General features: G+C 40.3%; 1 protein-coding gene across 7 annotated transcripts; it reads left to right on the forward strand.

The window, feature by feature from the left end:
* Positions 1-1210: 1210 nt before the first annotated feature.
* Positions 1211-22520, forward strand: LOC119914084 (zinc finger protein 239-like). Of its 7 annotated transcripts, XM_038733113.1 has the most exons (6): positions 1211-1351; positions 3784-3924; positions 7185-7270; positions 11940-12051; positions 14240-14288; positions 19203-22520. In XM_038733113.1, exon 6 carries the CDS (start codon positions 19317-19319, stop codon positions 20295-20297), a length of 981 nt encoding a protein of 326 aa, XP_038589041.1. In that variant the 5' UTR covers positions 1211-1351; positions 3784-3924; positions 7185-7270; positions 11940-12051; positions 14240-14288; positions 19203-19316; the 3' UTR covers positions 20298-22520. The 7 variants fall into 7 exon arrangements, with proteins under 7 accessions (XP_038589041.1, XP_038589034.1, XP_038589024.1 ...); XM_038733106.1 differs by lacking the exon at positions 11940-12051 and having other exon boundaries at positions 7185-7275; XM_038733096.1 differs by lacking the exon at positions 11940-12051.
* Positions 22521-22959: the final 439 nt, after the last annotated feature.

Consider the following 22959-nt stretch of genomic DNA (forward strand, 5'->3'; position numbering starts at 1 on the left):
AATGCAAAAGCAGAAAGCCTTGGCCTGTGCAGTATAAAATATATCCCAGTAGTCCCATATCCAGATCTTCCTCCGTGGTTTTTTGTAAATCCATCCATTGACCTGCATATACAGCAAATAATCAAAAAGAAATCCAAGCAAGCACACACGGGAAGAATAGCAGAAAGTTACATAGAGCAGCACTATAGAGATAACCACATGGTCTTTACTGATGGCTCTAAAGATCCAGAGACCGGACGGACAGGAGCTGGCATATACATCCCAGCATACAAAATAGGCATTAAAAAGAGAACCCCAGATCATCTATCAGTATATACAGTTGAGCTTATGGCCATTTTTATGGCATTACAGTGGATAGAAGAAAATAAGGAAAGCAAGGTGGTCATTGCATCACATAGCTGGACAGCGCTCACCAGTATTAAATCTGTTAAATCCTGTAGGCTGGATCTGGTATTTAGTATTCATAGCTCTCTATGTAGATTATATCATAAGGGCTGGACTGTCTGCTTTGTTTGGGTTCCTGCCCATGTAGGGGTAGAAGGAAATGAAGTTGCTGATATTCTGGCAAAACAAGCACTTAAATCAAAGTCAGTTGATATACAAGTTCCGCTAAGTAAATCTGAAGCTAAAACAATCATTAAAGAGAAAATGCAAACAATATGGCAAGAATACTGGGAACTAAATGAAACTGGACGACATCTTTACAGTATACAGAATCATGTTGGTCTGGGAAGAAAACTGGGTGGGTGCCGGAAGACAGAGACCGTCATTACCCGTCTAAGAATAGGACACACAGGGCTTAACCATTCACTTTATAATATAGGTCACTGTGTAAAATCTAATATTATAGAGACCATTCAACATGTGCTGGTTGAGTGTAGAGGCTATGTAGAGGCGAGGAGGAAAATAGCAGCAGTTGTAGAGAAAGCTGAGCTCAGGTTCACTGTCGAGAACCTCTTTGGGGATAAAGCATGGGGAATATCAAAGCATCTCATTAAATATCTGAAAGAAACGGGATTAATGGAAAGGATATAGGTTTTCAATTTTTATTTATTTAATTTTGTTTGTTTGTTTGTTTTTTTGTTTTATATGTTTATTTGGTTTTTATGATAGTCTGCACATAATCTGTTCCACACTCCAGTCCGGTAGGTGGCGGTAATGCTCCTAAATGCTGGCTGCCAACCGCCAATCAAATCAAATCAAAAGAAGCAGAAGAAGAAGTTGGTCAGCCGCCGTCATCTCGAACGCAGCTAATGCTACGTCATGGTGACGTCACTATCCAAGATGGCGATATTTGCGTGGCAATATCCTGGGCAGTGTTAGCAGAAGAGGGACGGTGGGAGTGCAAAAGGTATTGAAGGCTTAATTTGTCTGTGGCTGCGTTGGGGGTTATTGACGGCGCTCCAAGGTGAAAGCTGAAATCAGTCTAACCTTGAAACTACAGGGGCTTTCTTTCGGACCCTGGCCGCTAACTTGTGTTAGCTTGTTAGCTGGGATGTGTAATGCTAGGCCGCCTCTGTTTTAAGTTGGGTGAGCACGAATGAGTCATGATTGCGTTCAAACAGGTATCTCTGATCAGCATTTCACAACATTAGTTCACATATCAGTTGCTTCTACACTCTGAGACATCCCACTGGCCGTGAACACAGCAGTGGTGACCTGAAGCGTTTGAATGAAAGTTCCATAGTATTTATTAGAGCGGGAATAAATTAGTAAGGTTGTTATACAGGCCGAAATTAGCTTATTGCAGTTGTGTGTTAATAAACGTCTGCCAATTTTAAAAACAAGAAAATGCAGGACAGAAATGTCAAACAAGATTTGAGGTCATTTTCAAACAGTGTTAACATTACATCGTTTGCCAACCAAGGTTTTGGGGAAAAATACAAATAATCTCTTAAATGAAGAAATAAAGCACATGGTAGCTACTAGTACGAAATCAGTGACTCAGGTATGGGGTTGTTAGGAAATCCAATTTTTTTTTAAATGTTATATGTAAAAATAAAAATTACTATGAGCCTATCTTTTCCGAGATTTAAACTGTCAAAAATGTATATCTGTATCGACCTCAAAACTTAAGTATCAGTCTGGCTTTTGTATTTTTTGTGTAGTAATTACTGAGAAAAACACAAGTTGCTTTAAACTTAACTTTTATCATGTCCTTATTAAATCTCCTAAATCATATTTTAGTAAAGCTGTTGTTTAAGACTAATGAATTATTTCCAATATCTCTTCCAATGTAAGGGAGTCCTTAAGGAAGGTTCAACAGTGACTTGTCTCCACTAAAGAAATAGCTTGGTTTCCTCATTGCTGAGGCCCCATCCACACTACTGCATTTTAGTTTTTAAAATGGAGACCTTTTGCTACGTTTGCACCTCCCATCCAGACTAAAACGGCTAAAACAGAAGTTTGAAAACACTCCTGTTTTTTTGTTTTGAAACTCCAGAGAGTGTTTTAGTGCAGACGGGCAAAAATGGAGGACTTTAGAAACGATTGCGCAGATGCTCACGTTTGGCTCTCTGATTGTGTCTTATAAGTCAGGCAAAGCAAAAACACAGTGCTACCAATAGAGTTTTTAATTTGGTATATTTAATAAAATGTTTTGTACTGTGCAAATAACACTTACAGCCTACACTTGTACTGTGTATGTCGCTGTTTACTGTGCGTCGACTTCCAGTCTGTTTTTCGCCACCACAGCCGCTTTTAACTCTCGTGTTACATTCAGTAACAGTCCCAGCTTGTATATTGGTCCATGCAAATTAAAATCTAGTGTGGTTCTTCATCTTTATTTCCTTATTCTTTCGCCAAATCTTCTGTAACTAGGGAGTAGACCATCTGCTTCATGTTTACACTGGCACATGCATGCTCAGTGTACACAAACGGCCAATAGATGTGTTTTCAGTCGTTCTAGTATAGACTGAGATCTACTCTGAATCGCAGCTAAATCGCTGGTGTGGAGGGAGATTATGTTCGTTTTAATTCCCTTGTATTTAAACTAAAACGGAGTAGTGTGGATGGGTCCTGAGGGGAAATGACTAAAGAGAGTGTGGACACAGACAGGACAATTGCCTTCGCTTAACCAAGCCCCGAATACGCAGCTGGCAAATCATAGCGCAGTATAGGACTCGCTCTAACTGCGCTCCATTCCCTGTATTGCAAAAAGAGTTGTTTTCTAGCTTTTTTTTGGCTTGTATTTTTCTAAGATCTGGTCAAAAGCTGTCCCTGGAACACTTGTAAAAGTACAGTCTCTACCCAGGGAGGTGGAAAGGAGAAGTACAATTTATTCTCTTTCCAAAACCTAAAACAAATAAGAAAAATGTCGGCTGTGGATTGTTCCTAATGTCATGTTGGTATGCGTATGCTAGCGACTACTGAATGTAATAATGAACAGAGTCCTACCCAGCTGTACAGGAACAGTGTTGATCCTTAAAATCATTGTCCTCTTTCTCAGTAGTCAGGTAATACGGTGGTTAACTTTTACTCCGTGATCTTCTATCTTCTATCTTTGTCTTTATTTTTTCACGTCAGTTTGACAGCCTGAAAACAACCTTATAATGCACAATGCAACTGCAAAACCGATTGCTTTTTCCAGAAATTAGACAATATTTCTCCAGGGAGTGCAGTTTGTCGGACTTAGCAACAGTAACTAAGGGGGGCGTGGTTTAGCGAAGGGTCAATTCCTATGGACAATTTATTTCGTCTCTCACTCATTGACACTTTGATTGCTTCAGAGAACTGACACTTTGACATTATATTTTCTTTGCATTATTTGTTTTCTTTTGGCAGATTGACCTGGCTACCCAAGTTCCTTCCCTTCAGTCCAGTTTGGCTTCTTCTCTGATTTTCACCAGACATTTTTGATAACTGAACCATAAAAACACCACCAACAAGAACGTTTTGGATTGCAGCTGAGATCTCAATCAGCAGGTATGGCAATTGTCACAAAATGGCCCCTTAGCTTATTTAGCCTGAAGGCCCCTTTATCAGATGACGACCCTCCCCATGTCAGCCAATTACATACAAACTGTAAACCTGAATAAGTTCAGAATACTCAATATTTGTGTGTGTATATATATATATTTGTAAGTAGTGGTAATAATATTTTTGAGTCAATGTTAAATTAAATATGGTACTTTCATATTTTAAAAATCTTTAATTTCGGCATACTACATTACATTGACTCACTGATGCTTGTTAAAATTTAATTCCAATGACTAAGTCTTTACTCTATAAATGTAATTGTGCAAAACTTATACTCAGGGGGAAATTAAAACTATTAATTGTGCTAGACCCAAATACCAATGGAAACTTACTGCTAGTTAACTTAAAATTTACAAAATGCCCATTTTCAGATAGTAGTCCTCAAAAATATGAATACAACTCCTTTATTACAATTCAGGTTTTCCTTATTAAACAATCAGTATCAAAACTGTAAACATCTGATGATAGATATAACTGAGTATCATCTGCATAACAATGAAAGCTTATGGAATATTTCCTGATAATATTGCCTAAAGGAAGCAATTACAGATCCTTGTGGAACTCCATGACTAACTTTGGCATGCATGGAGGACTCATCGTTAACATGTACAAACTGAAATCGATCTGATAAATAGGACTTAAACCAGCTTAGAGCAGTTCCTTTAATGCCAATGAAATATTCCAGTCTCTGCAATAGGATCTGATGGTCAATGGTATCAAATGCAGCACTAAGATCTAATAAAACCAGTACAGAGACAAGTCCTGCTGTTTAGCAACTGCTTTCTCCAGAACCTTAGAGAGAAATGGAAGGTTAGATATAGGTCTATAGTTGGCTAAAACATCCGGATCAAGTTTGGGCTTTTTCAGAAGAGGTTTAATTACAGCTACTTTAAAGTACTGTGGTACATAGCCTGTTGATAGATAGATTGATCATATCTAGTATAGAAGTGCTGACTAAGGGTACAACATCTTTAAGCAACCTAGTCGGGATAAGAGGGAGGTTGATGGTTTAGATGAAGATATTATTGAAGTTAGTTGGTAAAGATTGAGGGAAGCAAAACAGTCTAAACATATATCTGGTTCTACAGCTGTTTTTTTATAAGGTTCCTGAGTTTAGAGATAATTTGGTGCCAGTTGAGAGCAGGTCTTGGTGAATCTTGTCTCTAATAGCTAGAATTTTATCATTAAAGAAGCTCATGAAGTCGTAACTACTGAGAGCTATGGGAATACTTAGCTCGATAGAGCTGTGACTCTCTGTCAGCCTGGCTACAGTGCTGAAAAGAAACCTGGGGTTGTTCCTGTTTTCCTCTATTAATGACGAGTAGTACGCTGCTCTGGCATTACGGAGGGCCTTCCTATAAGTTTTAAGACTATCTTGCCAAATTAAACGAGAATTTTCCAGTTTGGTGGAACGCCAATTCTTTCTCAAGTTTCGACGATATTTGCTTTAATTTGCGAGTTTCAGTATTATACCATGGAGCTAACCGTCTTTGTTTTAGTATTTTCTTTTTTAGAGGGGCTACAGAGTCAAGTGTCATTCGCAGCAAGCCTGCAGCACTATCAACAAGATGATCGATTTGGGAGGGACTGAAATTAGCATAGCTAGCTCTGATAGCTCTTGATAATGAATTTAGAGCTGGTGGAATCGCATCCTTAAATTTAGCTACAGCACTATCAGACAGACATCTTGTATAGAATTTTTTTGCCCAATGGCGTGTAGTTCAGCAATACAAACTCAAAAGTTATCAAACAGTGGTCGGATAAAGAGGGATTCTGTGGGAACACCACTAAATATTCAATTTCAATACCATACACCAAAACAAGGTCGAGGGTGTGGTTAAAACAGTGAGTCGGTTCATGAACACTCTGAGAGAAGCCAGTGGAATCTAACAGAGATAAACACAGTACTAAAGCTGTCATTCTCAACGTCCACGTGAATATTAAAATCCCCTACAATAATAACTTAATAAAGATGTGAGCAGTAATATTAATGAGGGGTGTTTCACTGACCGTTTATAGGCAATCATGCGCGTTTGAAGGATCGGACATGGAGCTCCCCCACAAGCGGCACATTTCAAGTTGATTGTGATTTATAAAGGGAACTTACACTTACAAGTGTGCATACGCACGGTTTAATACGTCTGACTATTTTTTTGGTGTAAGCCATTTTTGGCTTTTGGGCGCACACACTTTTAGTGAGGTTTTAGTTTTATATTTGAGACCCCAGGTTTTCCCCCAAAGTTGGCAAATGATCGACAAAACCCACATAGTTTGCTGGACACCATCTCGGCAACCAGGGTGTGTCGCTGAGTGGGGAGAATCTGTTAGAAACGTGAACAGGTTAGTGGTAAACCGTGGGGTAATACTTATGGGTATTCCCCTTTTGGACAGTCACCCAGCCTCCCTGGCTTCCCAGCTAACAGGAGTTACCTCAGGTCTGTCCGCATTGGTTACTGGGGACTGGCTAAAGTAGCTAACAACTGATATACCATGGTGCGCAGCCAAACTTCTAAATCACTGAGCCTCGCCTCCATGTTGACAAATTTAAACTAACATATCTTCCCCCAAAATGATCTACAAAGCCCACATTGTTTGCACTATCTCAACAACCAGCAGCGAAATGATGACATGCGGCTATACATGTCAGTACATGAGTATACATGAGTCTGACATCAATCTTGCACTGACTGAACATTAATCTTAGTGACCTCCAAATGGCGTAACTGCGCGTTGTTACCGCCGACATGGATAACAATCTGTATTTACGTTTATTCTTAGCCAGCAGTTTTATATAAGACTCATTGTTGCCCTCTCTGGCTCCAGGGATGCACTTAACTATGGTTACACTTGTTACATGTACCATTAAGGCCAAAGGAGGCAGAGGAGTAACTAAACATTTGACACACCGAGCAAGAGGGAGAGGGAGAAGCCATCACTACCTACTAAGATAAAGTATGGTTGTGTTAGCTACCAAAACTCTTATAAACAGTGAGTTTTAGCTAGAGTCGCTAAAAGATGGAAAGAACTGTGAGTGCTTAAGCAGAACTACTTTTAAGTGTGTAACTGGTTTTCAGTTAGACTCTGTTAATAACTCACAAGCACCAGAAACGGAATAAGTCAATACGCTTACCGCAGCACGTCAGCACCGTAGACTCATTTTTGGAACCTGCTCTTAACAGTCTACTTATATCTCTTATATGTTTCAGAGCTAAAACGTGCTGACAGGAAGAAAAGCATTTGGATGACATTCACTTTCATCAATCAAGGCTATGAAATGAGTTCTTCAGAAGAGGTGAGGTAAAATACAAATTAACATTATCCAGTATTTTGTCATGACGAAGGCCACCACAGACTGAATTCCAGCTACCAAATTGCACATTGCACACAGCACCACCAGTAGGGTCACACATCTGCTCATGTAGATTTCTGGAATGCTGTAGCACCAATAGGGGATTTTCAGCTGCTTTCACAACATTCAGTATAATGCACATTTCTACAGAACTAATTCAATCAGTTTAACAACAGAGTCATGTCACATTCACCACTCTGCTGCTCTGAGTTTCTCTTTCAAAGAAATACATTCAGTAACAGATTATTCAGCAGCAGAAAGTGACGGGAAAAGCGAGTTTGTTGTCAATCTGGCAGTAAATGCACTGTACTCAGAACAAACTCGCTTTTCTTTGTGACTTTCTGCTGCTAAACAGGTCACAGCGTGTCCATTAATAAAATGGATGTCTGTTATTTTGCCAACTGCTGGAAAGTGAAGGCGGTTAGCACTAGCTAACCTCTGCCTGACACTGGTCAGAGACATTACACAGGTGCTGGTCATATAATTAGAATATCATCAAAAAGTTGATTTATTTCAGTAATTCCATTCAAAAAGTGTTCATTCCTTTTAATTTTGATGATTATAACTGACAACTAATAAAAACCCCAAAATCAGTATCTCAGAAAATTTTGAATATTGTGAAAAGGTTCAATATTGAAGACACCTGGTGCCACACTAATCAGATAATTAACTCAAAACACCTGCAAAGGCCTTTAAATGGTCTCTCAGTCTAGTTCTGTAGGCTACACAATCATGGGGAAGACTGCTGACTTGACAGCTGTCCAAAAGATGACCGTTGACACCTTGCACAAGGGAGGGCAAGATACAAAAGGTCATTGCTAAAGAGGCTGGCTGTTCACAGAGCTCTGTGTCCAATCACAGAGGTGAAGGGAAGGAAAAGATGTGGTAGAAAAAAGTGTAAAAGCAATAGGGATAACCGCACCCTGGAGAGGATTGTGAAACAAAACCCATTCAAAAATGTGGGGGAGATTCACAAAGAGTGGACTGCAGCTGGGGTCAGTGCTTCAAGAACCACCATGCACAGACATATGCAAGACATGGGTTTCAGCTGTCGTATTCCTTGTGTCAAGCCACTCTTGGACAAGACACAGCGTCAGAAGCGTCTCCCCTGGGCTAAAGACAAAAACGTCTGGACTGCTGCTGTCCAAAGTTATGTTCTCTGAAAGTAAATTTTGCATTTCCTTTGGAAATCAAGGTCCCAGAGTCTGGAGGAAGAGAGGAGAGTCACACAATCCACGTTGCTTGAAGTCCAGTGTAAATTTTCTACAGTCAGTGATGGTTTGGGGTGCCATGTCATCTGCTGGTGTTGGTCCACTGTGTTTTCTGAGGTCCAAGGTCAATGCAGCCGTCTACCAGAAAGTTTTAGAGCACTTCATGCTTCCTGCTGCTGACCAACTTTATGGAGATGCAGATTTCATTTTCCAACAGGACTTGGCACCTGCACACAGTGCCAAAGCTACCAGTACCTGGTTTAAGGACCATGGTAAGGTAATTGGCCAGCAAACTTGCCTGACCTTAACCCTAAAGAAAATCTATGGGCTATTGTGAAGAGGAAGAAGCGGTACACCAGACTCAACAATGCAGAAGAGCTGAAGGCCACTATCAGAGCAACCTGGGCTCTTGTAACACCTGAGCAGTGCCACAGACTGATCGACTCCATGCCACGCCGCATTGCTGCAGTAATTCAGGCAAAAGGAGCCCCAACTAAACTACTATTGAGTGCTGTACATACTCAAACTTTTTATGTTCATACTTTTCAGTTGGCCAACATTTCTAAAAATCCCTTTTTTTGTATTGGTCTTAAGTAGTAATCTAATTTTCGGAGATACTGAATTTGGGATTTTCATTAGTTTGGGCTCGAGCACGACCGTGTGAGGTCCCTATTGAATTTGCTAAGATTATATATATATTTTTTTTTTTTCCTGCAAAGTAGGCTCAATTGACAGGGCCTAAACATACTCGTAAACTCACAGAAATTTGCAAACATGTAAGATGAGAGTCCCGCCCTGAACACATGTACATGCCGACATTCACCCACAGTCATAGCACCACCTGCTGGAAACAGGAAGTGACCTTTAACAAAGCAGCCCCCGCCGCACGTTTCACCTACGTGCACAAATTTTCTGTGGTACGTGTATCTTGTCCAGACACACAAAAAAGTCTCTTGGAGCCATAGCCTAAACCCAACAGGAAGTCGGCCATTTTGAATTTTACGTCAAATTTTGGATGATTTACACACTGCGTACTTTAACGAACTCCTCCTAGGGATTTAGTCTGACGGACCTCAAATTTCTGCTGTGCCTTCTAAAGGCATTGAAGATGAAAAGTTGTGCTATTTGCAAGTTTTCGTCAGTGGGCGTGTCCGTGGCATGGCGTCAAAGATCAACTCTTCGCCATGACACAGGAAGTTGTTGTAACTTCAGTGTACATGCTCACATCTGAACCAAACTTTACGTGCTTGATAACTCTCCCACCCCGCAGACATCTACACACCAATACCGATTTATATTCATAGCGGCAAGTGCTATGTAGCTCCACATAGGGGACACAGGAAGTGACACATAGCACCTTCATGCGGCGTCGGAACCGCGTAGCAAATTCACAGCCGCACCGGCAGAGCTCCAGAATGTGCAACTCGGCCGGCTCACACCTGGACGCGCTACAAGTGCGAGGGCCTGCCCAACGCTGCTTGCAGCTTTAATTCTTTCTTTCTTCTGCAAAGCAAGCTCAATTTTGGGGGCCTACACGTACCACAGAAAATTCGTACACGCAGGTGAAACGTGCGGCGGGGGCTGCTTCGTTAAAAGTCACTTCCTGTTGTCAGCAGGTGGCGCTATGACTTATAAATTAATTATCAAGTCACAAAGTAACTCCAGGGTATAATACTGAAACTCGCAAATTAAAGCAAATATCGCGGTAACTTCAGAGGAATTGGCATTCTACCAAACTGGAAAATTCTCGTTTAATTTGGCAAGATAGTCTTAAAACTTAGGAAGGCCCTCCGTAATGCCTGAGCATCGTACTACTCGTCATTAATAGCTCCATAGTGCTTAGTAGTAACGATTTCATGAGCTTCTTTAATGATAAAATTCTAACTATGAGAAACTAAATTCACCAAGACCTGCCCTCAACTGACACCGACTTATCTCCAAACTCAAGAACCTTTAGAAATGGCTGTAAAACCAGATATGTTTAGACTGTTTTGCTTCCCTCAATCTTTACCAACTAACTTCTATAATTTCTTCATCTAAACCATCAACCTCCCTCTTAGACCCCATCCTGACTAGGCTGCTTAAAGAAGTTTTACCCTAGATATCTCTACTAGATATGATCAGTCTGTCTTTATCAATAGGCTACATACCACAGTACTTTAAAGTAGCTGTAATTCTGAAAAAGACCAAGTTTGATCCATATGTTTTAGCCAAATATAGACCTATATCTAACCTTCCATTTAAATGTAAATGCTGCGTATTTGTATAGCGCGTTTCTAGTCTTTTACACTACATCTGCATTCACCAGTCATACACAAACGGAAACTAACATTCACACTCATTCATACACTGGTGGAACAGCCGCCAGGGGCAATTCGGGGTTCAGTATCTTGCCCAAGGACACTTCGACACGCAACCAGGGGAGCCAGGGATTGATATACTCAGTTATATCTATCTGTCAAGCCAGATGAAACTCATCAGTTAGCTAAACTTCAGATGTGCCTTCAGGATGTTAAAACCTGGATGACCTGTAATTTTCTAATGTTAAACTCAGATAAAACTGAAGTTATTGTTCTGGGGCCCAAGCACCTCCGTGATGCTTCGTATTTGTATAGCGCCTTTCTACTCTTTTCGACCACTCAAAGCACTTTTACACTACATCTGCATTCACCATTCACGCACATTCATACACTGGCGGAACAGCATCCAGGGCAATTCTGGGTTCAGTATCTTGCCCAAGGACACTTCGACATGCAGCCTGGGGGAGCCGGGATTGAACCGCCGACCTTCCGATTAACGGCCTCCTGAGCCACAGCCGCCCCACATGACGATTATCTAAAGATATAGTTTCCCTGGATGGCATCACCCTGGCCTCCAGTACCACTGTGAGGAATCTTGGAGTTATCTTTGATCAGGACATGTCGTTTAAGTCTCTCGTTAAGCAAATTTTAAGGACCACCTTCTTTCACCTACGTAATATTGCGAAAATCAGGAACATCCTGTCTAAAAATGAAGCAGAAAAACTAGTCCATGCATTTGTTACTTCTAGGCTGGATTACTGCAATTCCTTATCAGGCTCCTTATCAAAAAGTTCATTAAGACTCTTCAGCTGATCCAGAATGCTGCAGCATGTGTTCTGACAGGAACCAGGAAAAGAGATCACATTTCTCCTGTCTTAGCTTCTTTGCATTGGCTTCCAGTAAAATCCAGAATAGAATTTAAAATCAGTCTTCTCACCTACAAAGCTCTTAATGGTCAGGCACCATCTTATATTAAAGAGCTCATAGTACCTTACTACCCCACCAGAGCACTGCGCTCCTAGAATGCAGGGTTACTTGTGGTTCCTAATTAGAATGGGAGCCAGAGTGTTCAGCTATTAAGCTCCTCTCCTGTGGAACCAGGTTCCAGTTTGGGTTCAGGAGGCTGGAAGCTCTTTGACCAGGAAGTCCTTTCAACGTATTACAGTCAGCCCACCACCACAGCCCTTGAAGTGAAGCCCACTTGCATAGCCAGGTAGGGTGGCTTGGTTAAGTGTCATGTAATCCTCTTGATTTTGCCAGGTTTCAGTTAAGCAGAGAGTGTCTCATTTGCTTTCTGTCATAGATGAGAAGTGCTTTATTGTTAAAGGAGCAGGCATTTTGCAGCATAAATTAAGCTCTATTGTTTGTGGATTGTGGAAGGGGGGGTGCTTGCTTGCTGTGTTCTCAAGTCAGACAAGCACCGATCAAATTCATTAACTGGCTCAATTTGGTAGCCTGCCGAGCGCATGAAAAAGCACTGGGAACTGAGGCTGAGATGCTCTGACAAACAGGAAAGTGGGCAAGATTATCCTGTTCCAGATTGCACTTACATAAGCGAAATTTACGCTGGAAAGCTGTGATCATCTCGGACAGCTGTGTGATGACTTCTTTGCGTCCCTGCAGCCTCTGATTCAGTTGGGCGAGATGCTCGGTTATGTCACACAACATAGCAAAATCACACAGCTAGTTTGGATCTGACAGGCAAGGGTTTTCCTATACGTTGCATGAAAAGAGCAATTACTTCCCTAAGCTCAAAAAATCGTCTGAGGCCTGCGCTCCTGCTCAGCCATCTTACTTCTGTATGGTACGAACAGTCTCCATGTTGTGAGCCCATCTCCAGCTGGAACTGGCGGTGATTCAGGCCACGCGCCTGAATGAAGTTCACCGTTTTCATGACAGTGGTCATTACATCATCCAGTAAAAGAACCTAGTTAGTCCCACCAACTTTTCCCAGGGTCATTTATTTTTACTTATGGACTTCTCCACTGAATCAAAAATGTCCCTCCCCGTTGTCCAATGCATGGCAGCTTCATCCAACAAGCTCCTCAGTAACAAAGAAGTCCACCTTTTGCGCTGTATTGGTGTGGTCCATGCTTTCATTAGCAGTAGGTATGATAATGATTAATCGAGGATCAATTAATTGATCATTACGAATTTTATCAAACAAAGTTTTATCGATTTTATTATCAAATAAAGAATTTAAATGTGTATCTTCTATTAAGAATTGTTTTTTTCAAAGCACGTTTCAATGAAGCACAGAGGCCTTGGGGTTTAGAAGACAGTGACAACTTTGGGAAATGAAGTGGGCAAAGTATTGTATGGGATAATTTTGAGTTAAAAGAAGAAAATGCCACCGACAACATCTACGCTCTACCATCCTGCACTCTGCAGGATCCTTGTATCGGCAGCATCAACCAACCATCACCACATGGTTTGCACCTAAGAACTGCAACACACAGCAGGCAGAAAAAATAACCCAATCAATCTGTAAAGTTATAGAAAAAGACATGATGCCTATCAGTGTGGTTGACAGCCCAGGATTTCGGGAAATGATGCATCTGCTTGAACCAGCATATCATATCCCATCACAAGGCACCATCACATCACGCATCGAGAACGGATACAAGAATGCTAAGTCAGATGCTAGCGCAGCTAGCTAGCGCCACCAACAAGGTCGCATTGACAACAGATAGCTGAACTGCCCTAATGACTACGTGACCATGACTTGTCACTACTGTGTTGCTAACTAGTACTTTGCCAGGCAGGCATACGGCAGACCACCTCGCAGAAAAATTAAAAGAAGCAGCAGAGGAGTGGGGGCTTGAGGGTAAAGTGATAGCATGTGTGCACGACAACGCGAGGAACATCACCACAGCAAACCACCCCACCAGGGTGAACTGGTATTTGGTGCTTGCTTCGCACATACACTTATGCTTGCCATCAATGACGGATTTGCAATCTACCTCTGTGGCTGGTAGGCTTGTGAGCCACTTTAACCACAGCACTTTTGCCACCAAAGCCCTACAGGAAAAGCAACAGCAAATGGGACTGCTACTCCACCGGCTCATCCAGTCCACAAGACTCGATGGAAGTCTGCTTGTGACATGTTCGGCCGCCTAGTGAAGCAGGGGTTGTGGTTTCTGTCCTTTCTGACTGGACTGTCACCAGGCTAGACACTGCTAAGACCCTGGAGCTGAAAGAGGAATATTGGAGGCTCATGGAGGACTCAGCGGCATTTTAACCATGCCATGTGACCAGTGGTGGAAATGGTTGGGAACCCAGGGGAACTGTGTTCTAGGAGTAAAAGTAGGCACATTTTTATAGGGGGAAATCGCTTCTGTTTAACTGTGTTCAACTGTGTCTAAAGCATGTTCATGAAACATAATTTATTGTACTTACAGGGTCCCTTGAACCATTCCCCTGTGCTTGATGCTGCAGTGGTGTTGACAGGTAGAGAATATTGAGCCGTGTTTCAGGATTCTATTATGCACTAGTTTTTCCAATGTCTTTGCCTTTGTTTTTTCAATATTGAAATTGGATGAAAGTTTGCAAAGGATCCTGGATCACCTCATTTAAATAGTGGAATAACTTTTACCGGTTTCAGGTAATGACTTCTTTGATTAAGGAGGAACAAGTTCCATTTATTTATTTTTTTGTTCTAATATAATATTCACCTCCTTAGGGTCAGGCAGATCAAAATTATTAACAGATGGAAAACTACCCATTATATAATCTAATGGGTAAACTTTTGTATCAATTATATTTTTGGCAAGGGATGCACCAACATTTGAAAAGAAGTCATTAGGCCTACAAGCTACAAATACTTATTTGAAAACCTGCAAAATCAGCAAAGCATGTAGAGGTCTGTAATATTTATCATAGGTACACTTCAACTGTGAGACAGAATCTAAAACAAAAATGCTGAAAATCACATTGTATGATTTCTAAATAATTAATTTGCATTTTATTGCATGGCATAATTATTTGATACATCAGAAAAGCAGAACTTAATATTTGGTACAGAAACCTTTGTTTGCAATTACAGAGATCATACGTTTCCTGTAGTTCTTGACCAGGTTTGCACACACTGCAACAGGCAATACGGACTTTCAGCTCCCTCCAAAGATTTTCTATTGGGTTCAGGTCTTGATACTGGCGAACACTGGATGGTGTTCTTGGCATTGCACTCATCCTCCTTCTCCCTCCAAACACAGAGAGTGGAGTTTAGACCATAAAGCTCTATTTTTGTCTCATCAGACCACATGACCATTCACCCATCCCAGCCTTGTGCAGGTCTACAATTTTATCCCTGATGTCCTTACACAGCTCTCCTCTCTTGGCCATTGTGGAGAGGTTGGAGTGTGTGGACAGGTGTCTGTTATACAGGTAACGAGTTCAAACCGGATGCAGTTAATACAGTTAATGAGTGGAAAACAGGAGGGCTTCTTATAGAAGAACTAACAGGTCTGTGAGAGCAGGAATTCTTACTGGTTGGTAGGTGATGTAGCATGGCTACTTATGATCTAATAAATTTAAGAGAATTAATAAAAAATTATGAATTTTAATATTCAGAGGATATTAATTTGTAAAGCTTCTCGTTTCACGTGGCACCCAGTCTCCGGACCTCTGGGTAGCGTTTTAATAATTATACAATTATTCACTAGTGATCAGCTAGTTAATAATCGCTCAATTATCCTAAATCAATCAGTCAGTCTCATATCGAAGGGGTAAATTGTCGTGGCAGGGACTTGGAGGTAGGCAATACACAACACAATTCCTTTGATTACAGTGAAGTTTATTAACTAACTAAGGTGACATAAATGCAGTTAAATATACATCAAAGAAATAAACAATGGCTTAACAATGAGAATGTGGGGTTCTATTGTGGGGAGAACTTGATTTCATTTCATTTATTCATTTAAGGACAGTGCACATTAATAAACATTTCTGTAAATGTGCCAGTGTTAGCCAGCAGGCTAATTTTCAACTGTAGTCCATATTCATAGGGTGGAAGAGAACTAATGAAAGCAGTTAGATGATACTGACTTGGTTAAATTTGTCTAGGAGTTTTAAGGACTAAAGATAATGGATTAACAGACTATTGGACATCACTGATCACAGAATGCCTTGTTTTGCCTTACTGTGGGTCGTCAGCCTGCCTTGGCCTGTTGCACGGATCCCCACGCTAGCTGCCCGATTCCAGGCTTTCTGCTTTCCGGGGGTTCTCTGTGTCTTGAATGAAGAAAAACCCTCAAGTGTTGACCGTCCTCGGTCTGGCAATGAGGCTGTTCTGTTTGGATGTCCTTGGGTTTCTGCTGGCGGGCCTGCGTGGCTGGGCTCGGCTTCAGTGAGAGCAGTGTAAGTTAGCTCGACGAATAAAGCTTAGAAAGAACTTGGTCACTCACTTCTTGAATTAAACAAGTGTAGCTTAATGGTCTGATAACTTTTAACAACAAAGAAAATAAAATAAAAAGCAGGTAAAGTTGCTGGAAACAAGGGGAAAATCGAGGTTGCGGCGCTTCGTGTGTGTGGCTTAAAATGGGCCAGGTCAAACTGAGGGAGCACGCTGGGCACATGTTGAGGCGCAGTTGAAGAGGCCAAGAGAAGAGCAGAACAAGAGAGAACGAGACAGCGTGTGTCTGTTGGGGCGTGGTTCCCAGAGAGGCAGTCCTTTGTTCCCCTGAGGGAGGGCTTGTTTCCAGTTTCCTGAGAGACCATCTTTTCTTTAACTTTTAATATGTCTAATCAAAATCTATTTGCGCGTATTGTAATCAAATATCTTCCCACAATCAAACCTTAATTCTCAAACGGTTATACCGTTCTTAGTTTAAGCATTTGATAAAAGGAAAACAATTTTCAGTAGTTCAACCTTAAGGTTAGCATTTCTGAATGATGGCATGCAATACTTATTTTGTCCACTTGGGGGAGCTCGGGTTACATGAGGGTCACTTTGATTAATCCTAAACAATTTTCTGCTCAGGAGCTGGGGAATTTAGTCATTTAACATTAAATTCGAGCTGGAAAATTAATCAAGTATAGGATGACATTTCTTTATCATATCCTTTCTCAAGGAAGTGTCAGAAAGTGGGAACAAAGCATTGATTACAACATAAAACTAATAAAGGTCTGGGTCCAACTCCAGGGGAGGAAAACTTCCCTCCCCCCCTTTCTCTGAGAGAGAGAGAGGGAAGGAATTTTGAGTTTTATTTTTGTTTTAGATTCCGTCTTCCGTTGAAGTGTACCTATGATTAAAAATTACAGACCTCTACATGCTTTGTAAGTAGGAAAACATGCAAAATCAGCAGTGTATCAAATACTTGTTCTCTCCACTGTATATCAAATGGATCGGTGACAGTATGTCTATCTGTAAAGATTGAAGGAAATTGAGCAGAGGCCTTTCTTCTTTTAAGTAACTGATTAATAATTTTCCCTGTAACCTTGATATTTAATTTTAGCATTTTTTAAATTGTTCACTGAAAAAACTTTTTTTGGCTACTCTAAGGAGATGGAGGAATATATTTTTGTGAGGTTTATAAATAGCTAAGTTTAAAGGATTTGGCAATGAGATATATTTTCTGTATAGATTGTTAGGGGTTTTTTGGAAGACTTTTTCAACCCAGTAGAAAACCATGGATTTATTTATTTTTTACCAGTATCAGCAGAACGAGTAACCAGTGAAAAACTTTTTGTGAAAATTTAATTAAATAGCTCCATAAATACTTGGTAAGCTGAGTTCACATTGCTGCTCTCTCTATTTTTGTAAGACACAATTTTGATGAAGACCGATTCAACCTATTACCAAAATTCAAAGTTTTGATGTAAATGCTCCATCCTTGCCTGACGGTTACTCGCGGAGAGCTGTCTCATGTTTACCTGAGGAAAAAGCAAACCTGCGGGGCCATTTTAAGAATGTTCCTAAGACCGACATTTTCCCCAATACTAACCAGCGTGCAGTGTGTGGCTATCCACTTTTCTATGGCATTTGATCTCTTGTCCTGCTTTTGTTTATCTACTTCTCCCACATGCTGCATCCAACATATTCTGCCGAAGCCTCCCTCCGCTGCTTGTTTGGGCAATTTGCAGGCTGATCAGTATCCCACCCCTCCTGTGACCCATAGTTTGACTGGATGTGTATTCAGAGCCAGTGAGCAGCGGACTTTCAAAATAATAATTTTAAAAGTTAACGTGCGATAAAATAATTGCCGCGTTAATCATGCGTTAACGCAATAACGTGTTAACGTGCCCAGCATCAGTACAGGAAGTGCTGAGTTTCACCGACAGTGTAACAGCAGTCAGGAATAAATTGTGAATTAATTTTAACTGTGGTAATATAATAAGAGATGTGCTACTTAGCGGTTCTGTGCATTTACATGGGTTAGAGTTAAACTCTTATCAATTTGATCTACTAGCATTTTTCGACAAGTCAGCATAAATTAAGCACTGAACCATTTGACAATCTTTTGAATGAATCATGATTCAGTACACTGAAAAGAACTGCATGTTCATAACTATAAAACTGTAGCTGATGAAGACAGAGTCCGACCGATAAGGGTTTTGGGGGGCCGATGCCGATATTAAAGTAAAAAAGAGCCTGGAAGAACCTAGAGGAAAAGACGACTGTCTACGAGGACTTGCAACTTCAGAGATTTCATACTTACTATAACTACAACATTTCATGTTTGAAATAGGAGCTAGATAACTTTTTTTTGTCTGGGAAGATATGTTAGCTTGTTCACCTCACGTTTATTTATGTTCCCTCTGGTTTAATAATTTCTGATACATCGACTATAACTACAGACAAGTGTCTTGCAGAAATATTTATATTAAACACTATAGTTAGTTAGGTTTGTGGCTAATCTAATTTAGCAGCGTTAGCGTTGGATATTATTTAGAAGCGATGAACTACGGACAAAGGATGGGACTGTTCACTAGAATTGCCACACTGTTTCAGAAATAAATCTACAATCAAGTGATGAAGGCTATTTTTATTATTTAAGTCACATATTTTACAACAAATGACCGACTCACTGTGATTACATGTTGTTTGTTCAGCATGTTCTCCGGTCAGCTGATTGTTTTGTGGTGTGGCAGTATTTTGAACATGGGAGTTGCAGAGCGCTCTCTGGTGGGCAGACCCTTCATTGTTGCAGGGTCTGTCTCTTCGTTTCTGTTTTGATCATCATTTATCGGATGTTGTAAACGCCAATACTGATTTAAATACAATTGGCTCATATCAGCCGATAAATCGGTTAGGCTTGGAGGATAGTAGCCAACATTTTCAAATAGAAACTAATTCTGTCAGAAACACTGTAATGGCTAGCAGTCCTTCACTCTGATTTGTAATTCTTTTTCTGTTTTTCTTAGTCAAAGCAGACGGACGCAGACCGGAGCAGAACTCACCAGTGTCAGAACTGTGGAAAATCTTTCAGTCGGCTATGTAGTCTAAGAAGACACGAACTCACTCACACTGCAGAGAAAATGTATTTCTGTGAACAATGTGGCAGCAGTTTTAGTCAACTAAATGCATACGAGCTACACCTGCATACCCACACTGAAGAAACACCATTCTGCTGCGACCAGTGTGGAAGGCATTTCAGCAACCAGAGGTCGTACAGAAAACATCTGCGTGACCACACTGGACCATACCAGTGTGAGCAATGTGAAAAGAGTTTCAGTTACTTCAGTATTTACAAGATACACATGCGCGTCCACACTAAAGAAAAGCCATATTGCTGTGACCAGTGCCCAAAGAGTTTTAGTTTTTTAAGTTCATACAAGCGACATCAGCTCAGCCACAGTGGAGAGAAGCCGTACCAGTGTGACTTTTGCGGAAAGAGTTTCACCCAGTCAGGGCATTTCAGTCTGCATCTGCGTAACCACACTGGAGAGAAACCATATGAGTGTGACCAATGTGAAAAGACTTTCAGTGACATAAGTAGTTACAAGATACACATGCGTGTCCACACAGGAGAGAAACCGTACTGCTGCGAACAGTGTGGGAGGAGTTTCTCTCAGTTAGGTAATTACAAATCACATATGCGGATCCACACTGGAGAAAAACCATTCCGCTGTGAGCTATGTGACAAGAGTTTCTCTATTTCAAAAACGTACAAACAGCATGTGCGAACTCACACTGGAGAGAAACCGTACCATTGTAAAGAATGTGGGAAAGGATTCAGTCGACTAAGCAACTACATGCGCCACCTTCGTATCCACACTGGAGAGCAACCATATAGTTGTGACCAATGTGGGAAATGTTTCAATAGTTCATATAGTTACAGCCGGCATCTGCGTGTCCACACTGGAGAGAAACCATACTGGTGTTCACAGTGTAAGAGGCTGTTTACTCGATCGCAGTCGTTAAAGAAACACCGCTGTGTTGAATTAGAAGAAGACAGTTTGACTGTGTGTAACAAAGAAGCACAAGTGAGCTGCTCACCAAAAGAACCAACAAAATAAACTACAGTGTGTGTGTTTGTGGTAATGAAGGAACATGTTACCCAGTGCACCTGTGGTGGTGGTTTTTGTTTTTTGGGGATTTTTTTACCTTTATGTGAGAGAGGACAGTGTATAGAGACAGGAGATGAAGGTGGGGAAAGGCAACATGCAGCAAAAGGTCGCAGGCTGGATACGAACCCATGGGCTACGTGTTCTACCTAGTGGACTAACCACGCCCCTTTTTGTTGTGTTTTTAATAGTTTTTGGACTGAAATGCAGCTCAGTGGCACAGATGAGATCATACTGTGATACACACAGTAATAGGACACACATTGTTGATTTTGTTGCTTTCATTGGATTTTATGACACATAGTAAAATATGGAATATATCACTAGACATATCCTTTAGCAAGTCTCTACACTCTGTCTGAGATTATGAATATGCTTGAAAGATATTGAAATGGCACAGAGTGTGAGGTTTTTAATAAACTTCCAAATGAGTGACTTTATCAAAGACATGGGGAATGACGCTGTTACAAAGTGAATTGAGTCATTTGATCTTATTTGGTCATTGCTGAAGTTTTCTAGCCAGCTATCTTACTGATGTTGATGACACAGCTCATGTTAAAATTTGTTTGTGGCATTAATATTAGTAACTCAAAGGGACTGTGATTGTTGACTGTAGATATAACACTATTAAGGCCAACATTTTAATATGTTGTCAAAGTCAGGACCTGTCTGTAAGCACCAGGCCTGGGTCCACAACTGAGCCGCAGTGTCCCTGTTAAAGCTGTGGTTATTTGTCTTTTTATCATCCATTCATAGCTGTTTTCATCAGTCATAATTTGTGCCCATCATTTGAGAACATCCTATAGACTCAGTAAAACATCACTGTCGGCATCACTGAAGAACAAAGACATGTCCACTGTGATAAGATTCACGTTGGAGGAATATGACTTTGATATTGTTTTAATTCAAAGTTATTAGGAAGCACATTTCATTAACGTTAAATCCGTTATTGGATACTTTATGTGTAAAGAATATTTAGTTGTTATTATTTAATTGTCAATCTTTTTGATCCTCTTTATTAAAAATTGGATAATATACCAAAGGTTGAAAATGTATTGATGTATAATTGAATAATGTCTTATTTTGTGGGCTTGAGCGGTATCAAGGTATTACAGTAAACCAGGGTATTTAGAAATCCCAAAGGTATGATTTTAGTAACACAGACACACCTCTGTCTTAAGGATTGATCAAATTGGCTCTTAGATTGTTTATTTTTTTGTGCACTTACCGTAAAACGTTTATTTATAGCCCAGGCTTTTATTTGCTAAAATTCTATTATATAAAATATTACTTAAAATTATCAAATACACGTCATTCATTTGATCTAGCTCCTACAGGCGGCTTATGCGCTTTTATTTTGAAGACAGCAACGTAACAAAAACAACAACATGGAGCAGGATGAGAGAAGTGTGGCAGAAGTTAGCAGACAGAGAGCGATGGACTTCACTTGACAGTATTCCCAACTTAACTTAACATCCAAAGAACTTCTATAAAAACCAGACCAGGTTGCTTTGTTTCTGGTTTGAAACCCTTATATCATGTTTATTACAGCCATGTGTAATGTCAACTTCTGACATAACTACGCTCCAAACCAGCCGATGGAAATACACACATTTCGCATTTATATTTTTGCGATATTTCCGATACAGTTAGATGGAAACATGGCTAATGTTCAGACCTCACTGTTGGATGATCATTTTCAGTAATAATAGTTCAGTGAAAGTGTTTACAACAACGTTCTGAGGTGTTTATTTTGCCAGAACCCACTCAATGTGTATTTGTTATCCCTGTGTTTTTATATAGTATTCTGTATATATGTAGTTGTTTTAGTAAAGATGTTGTTAATAATGGTTCCAAAATGCAAGTTCAACCTTACAGCTGGAAACATTTGTGGATAGTGATGACTCAGCACCAGGAACACCATAGAGGAATACCTGCAAACATCAAATAACAGCTGGATTGATGTTCATCGGAGTACGTCTTGTATCATTTCCTATTTGTACGTGGTCAATTACATGAAATCCACATAAACTAACAAATCTCTGAATATGAGTGAATTGTATGTGGTCTATTAGTATGTAGGATTGTACTGTGATACTATGGAAGATGAAAAGTTATTTACCAATACCAGTATATAAACATGATGTAAAATAAACAAATTATTGAATTAATACAGTCTGAAAAGTTTGAATGTGTAAATTACTAATTACGTTACTAATACCCGACTTCTCTATACTCAGTGAATCTATATCTATACTCAAAACTCAAAATATTGTGTCCTAATCCTTTAGTTAAAAACATGATTGGAGTCTGGCAAGAAGTTAAGAAATACTTAAGATTCCCCCTTCATTTCTTACTTCAGCCCAATCTTGGGCAACAACTTCTTTAGACCAGGGAGAGCCAAAGCTGGTTTCAAATTGTGGTCAGATACAGGGGTAAAACAAGTAAAAGATATTTATGGTAACGATGGGAATATTCTAACCTTTGAGGAGTTATTTAGAAAATATAACATCCCCCGGAAACATTTTTTAAAATACCTTCAGCTAAGGAATTAGCTGGAATCAAAACGAACCGAACCACTAACAACACTAGAGACTACTTACAAAAAATCCTT

Source organism: Micropterus salmoides, unplaced genomic scaffold (genome assembly GCF_014851395.1).
Source record: "Micropterus salmoides isolate LMB-PRFRI ecotype aquatic unplaced genomic scaffold, ASM1485139v1 Ms_hic_scaffold_1, whole genome shotgun sequence".
Classification (NCBI taxonomy): Eukaryota; Metazoa; Chordata; class Actinopteri; order Centrarchiformes; family Centrarchidae; genus Micropterus; species Micropterus salmoides.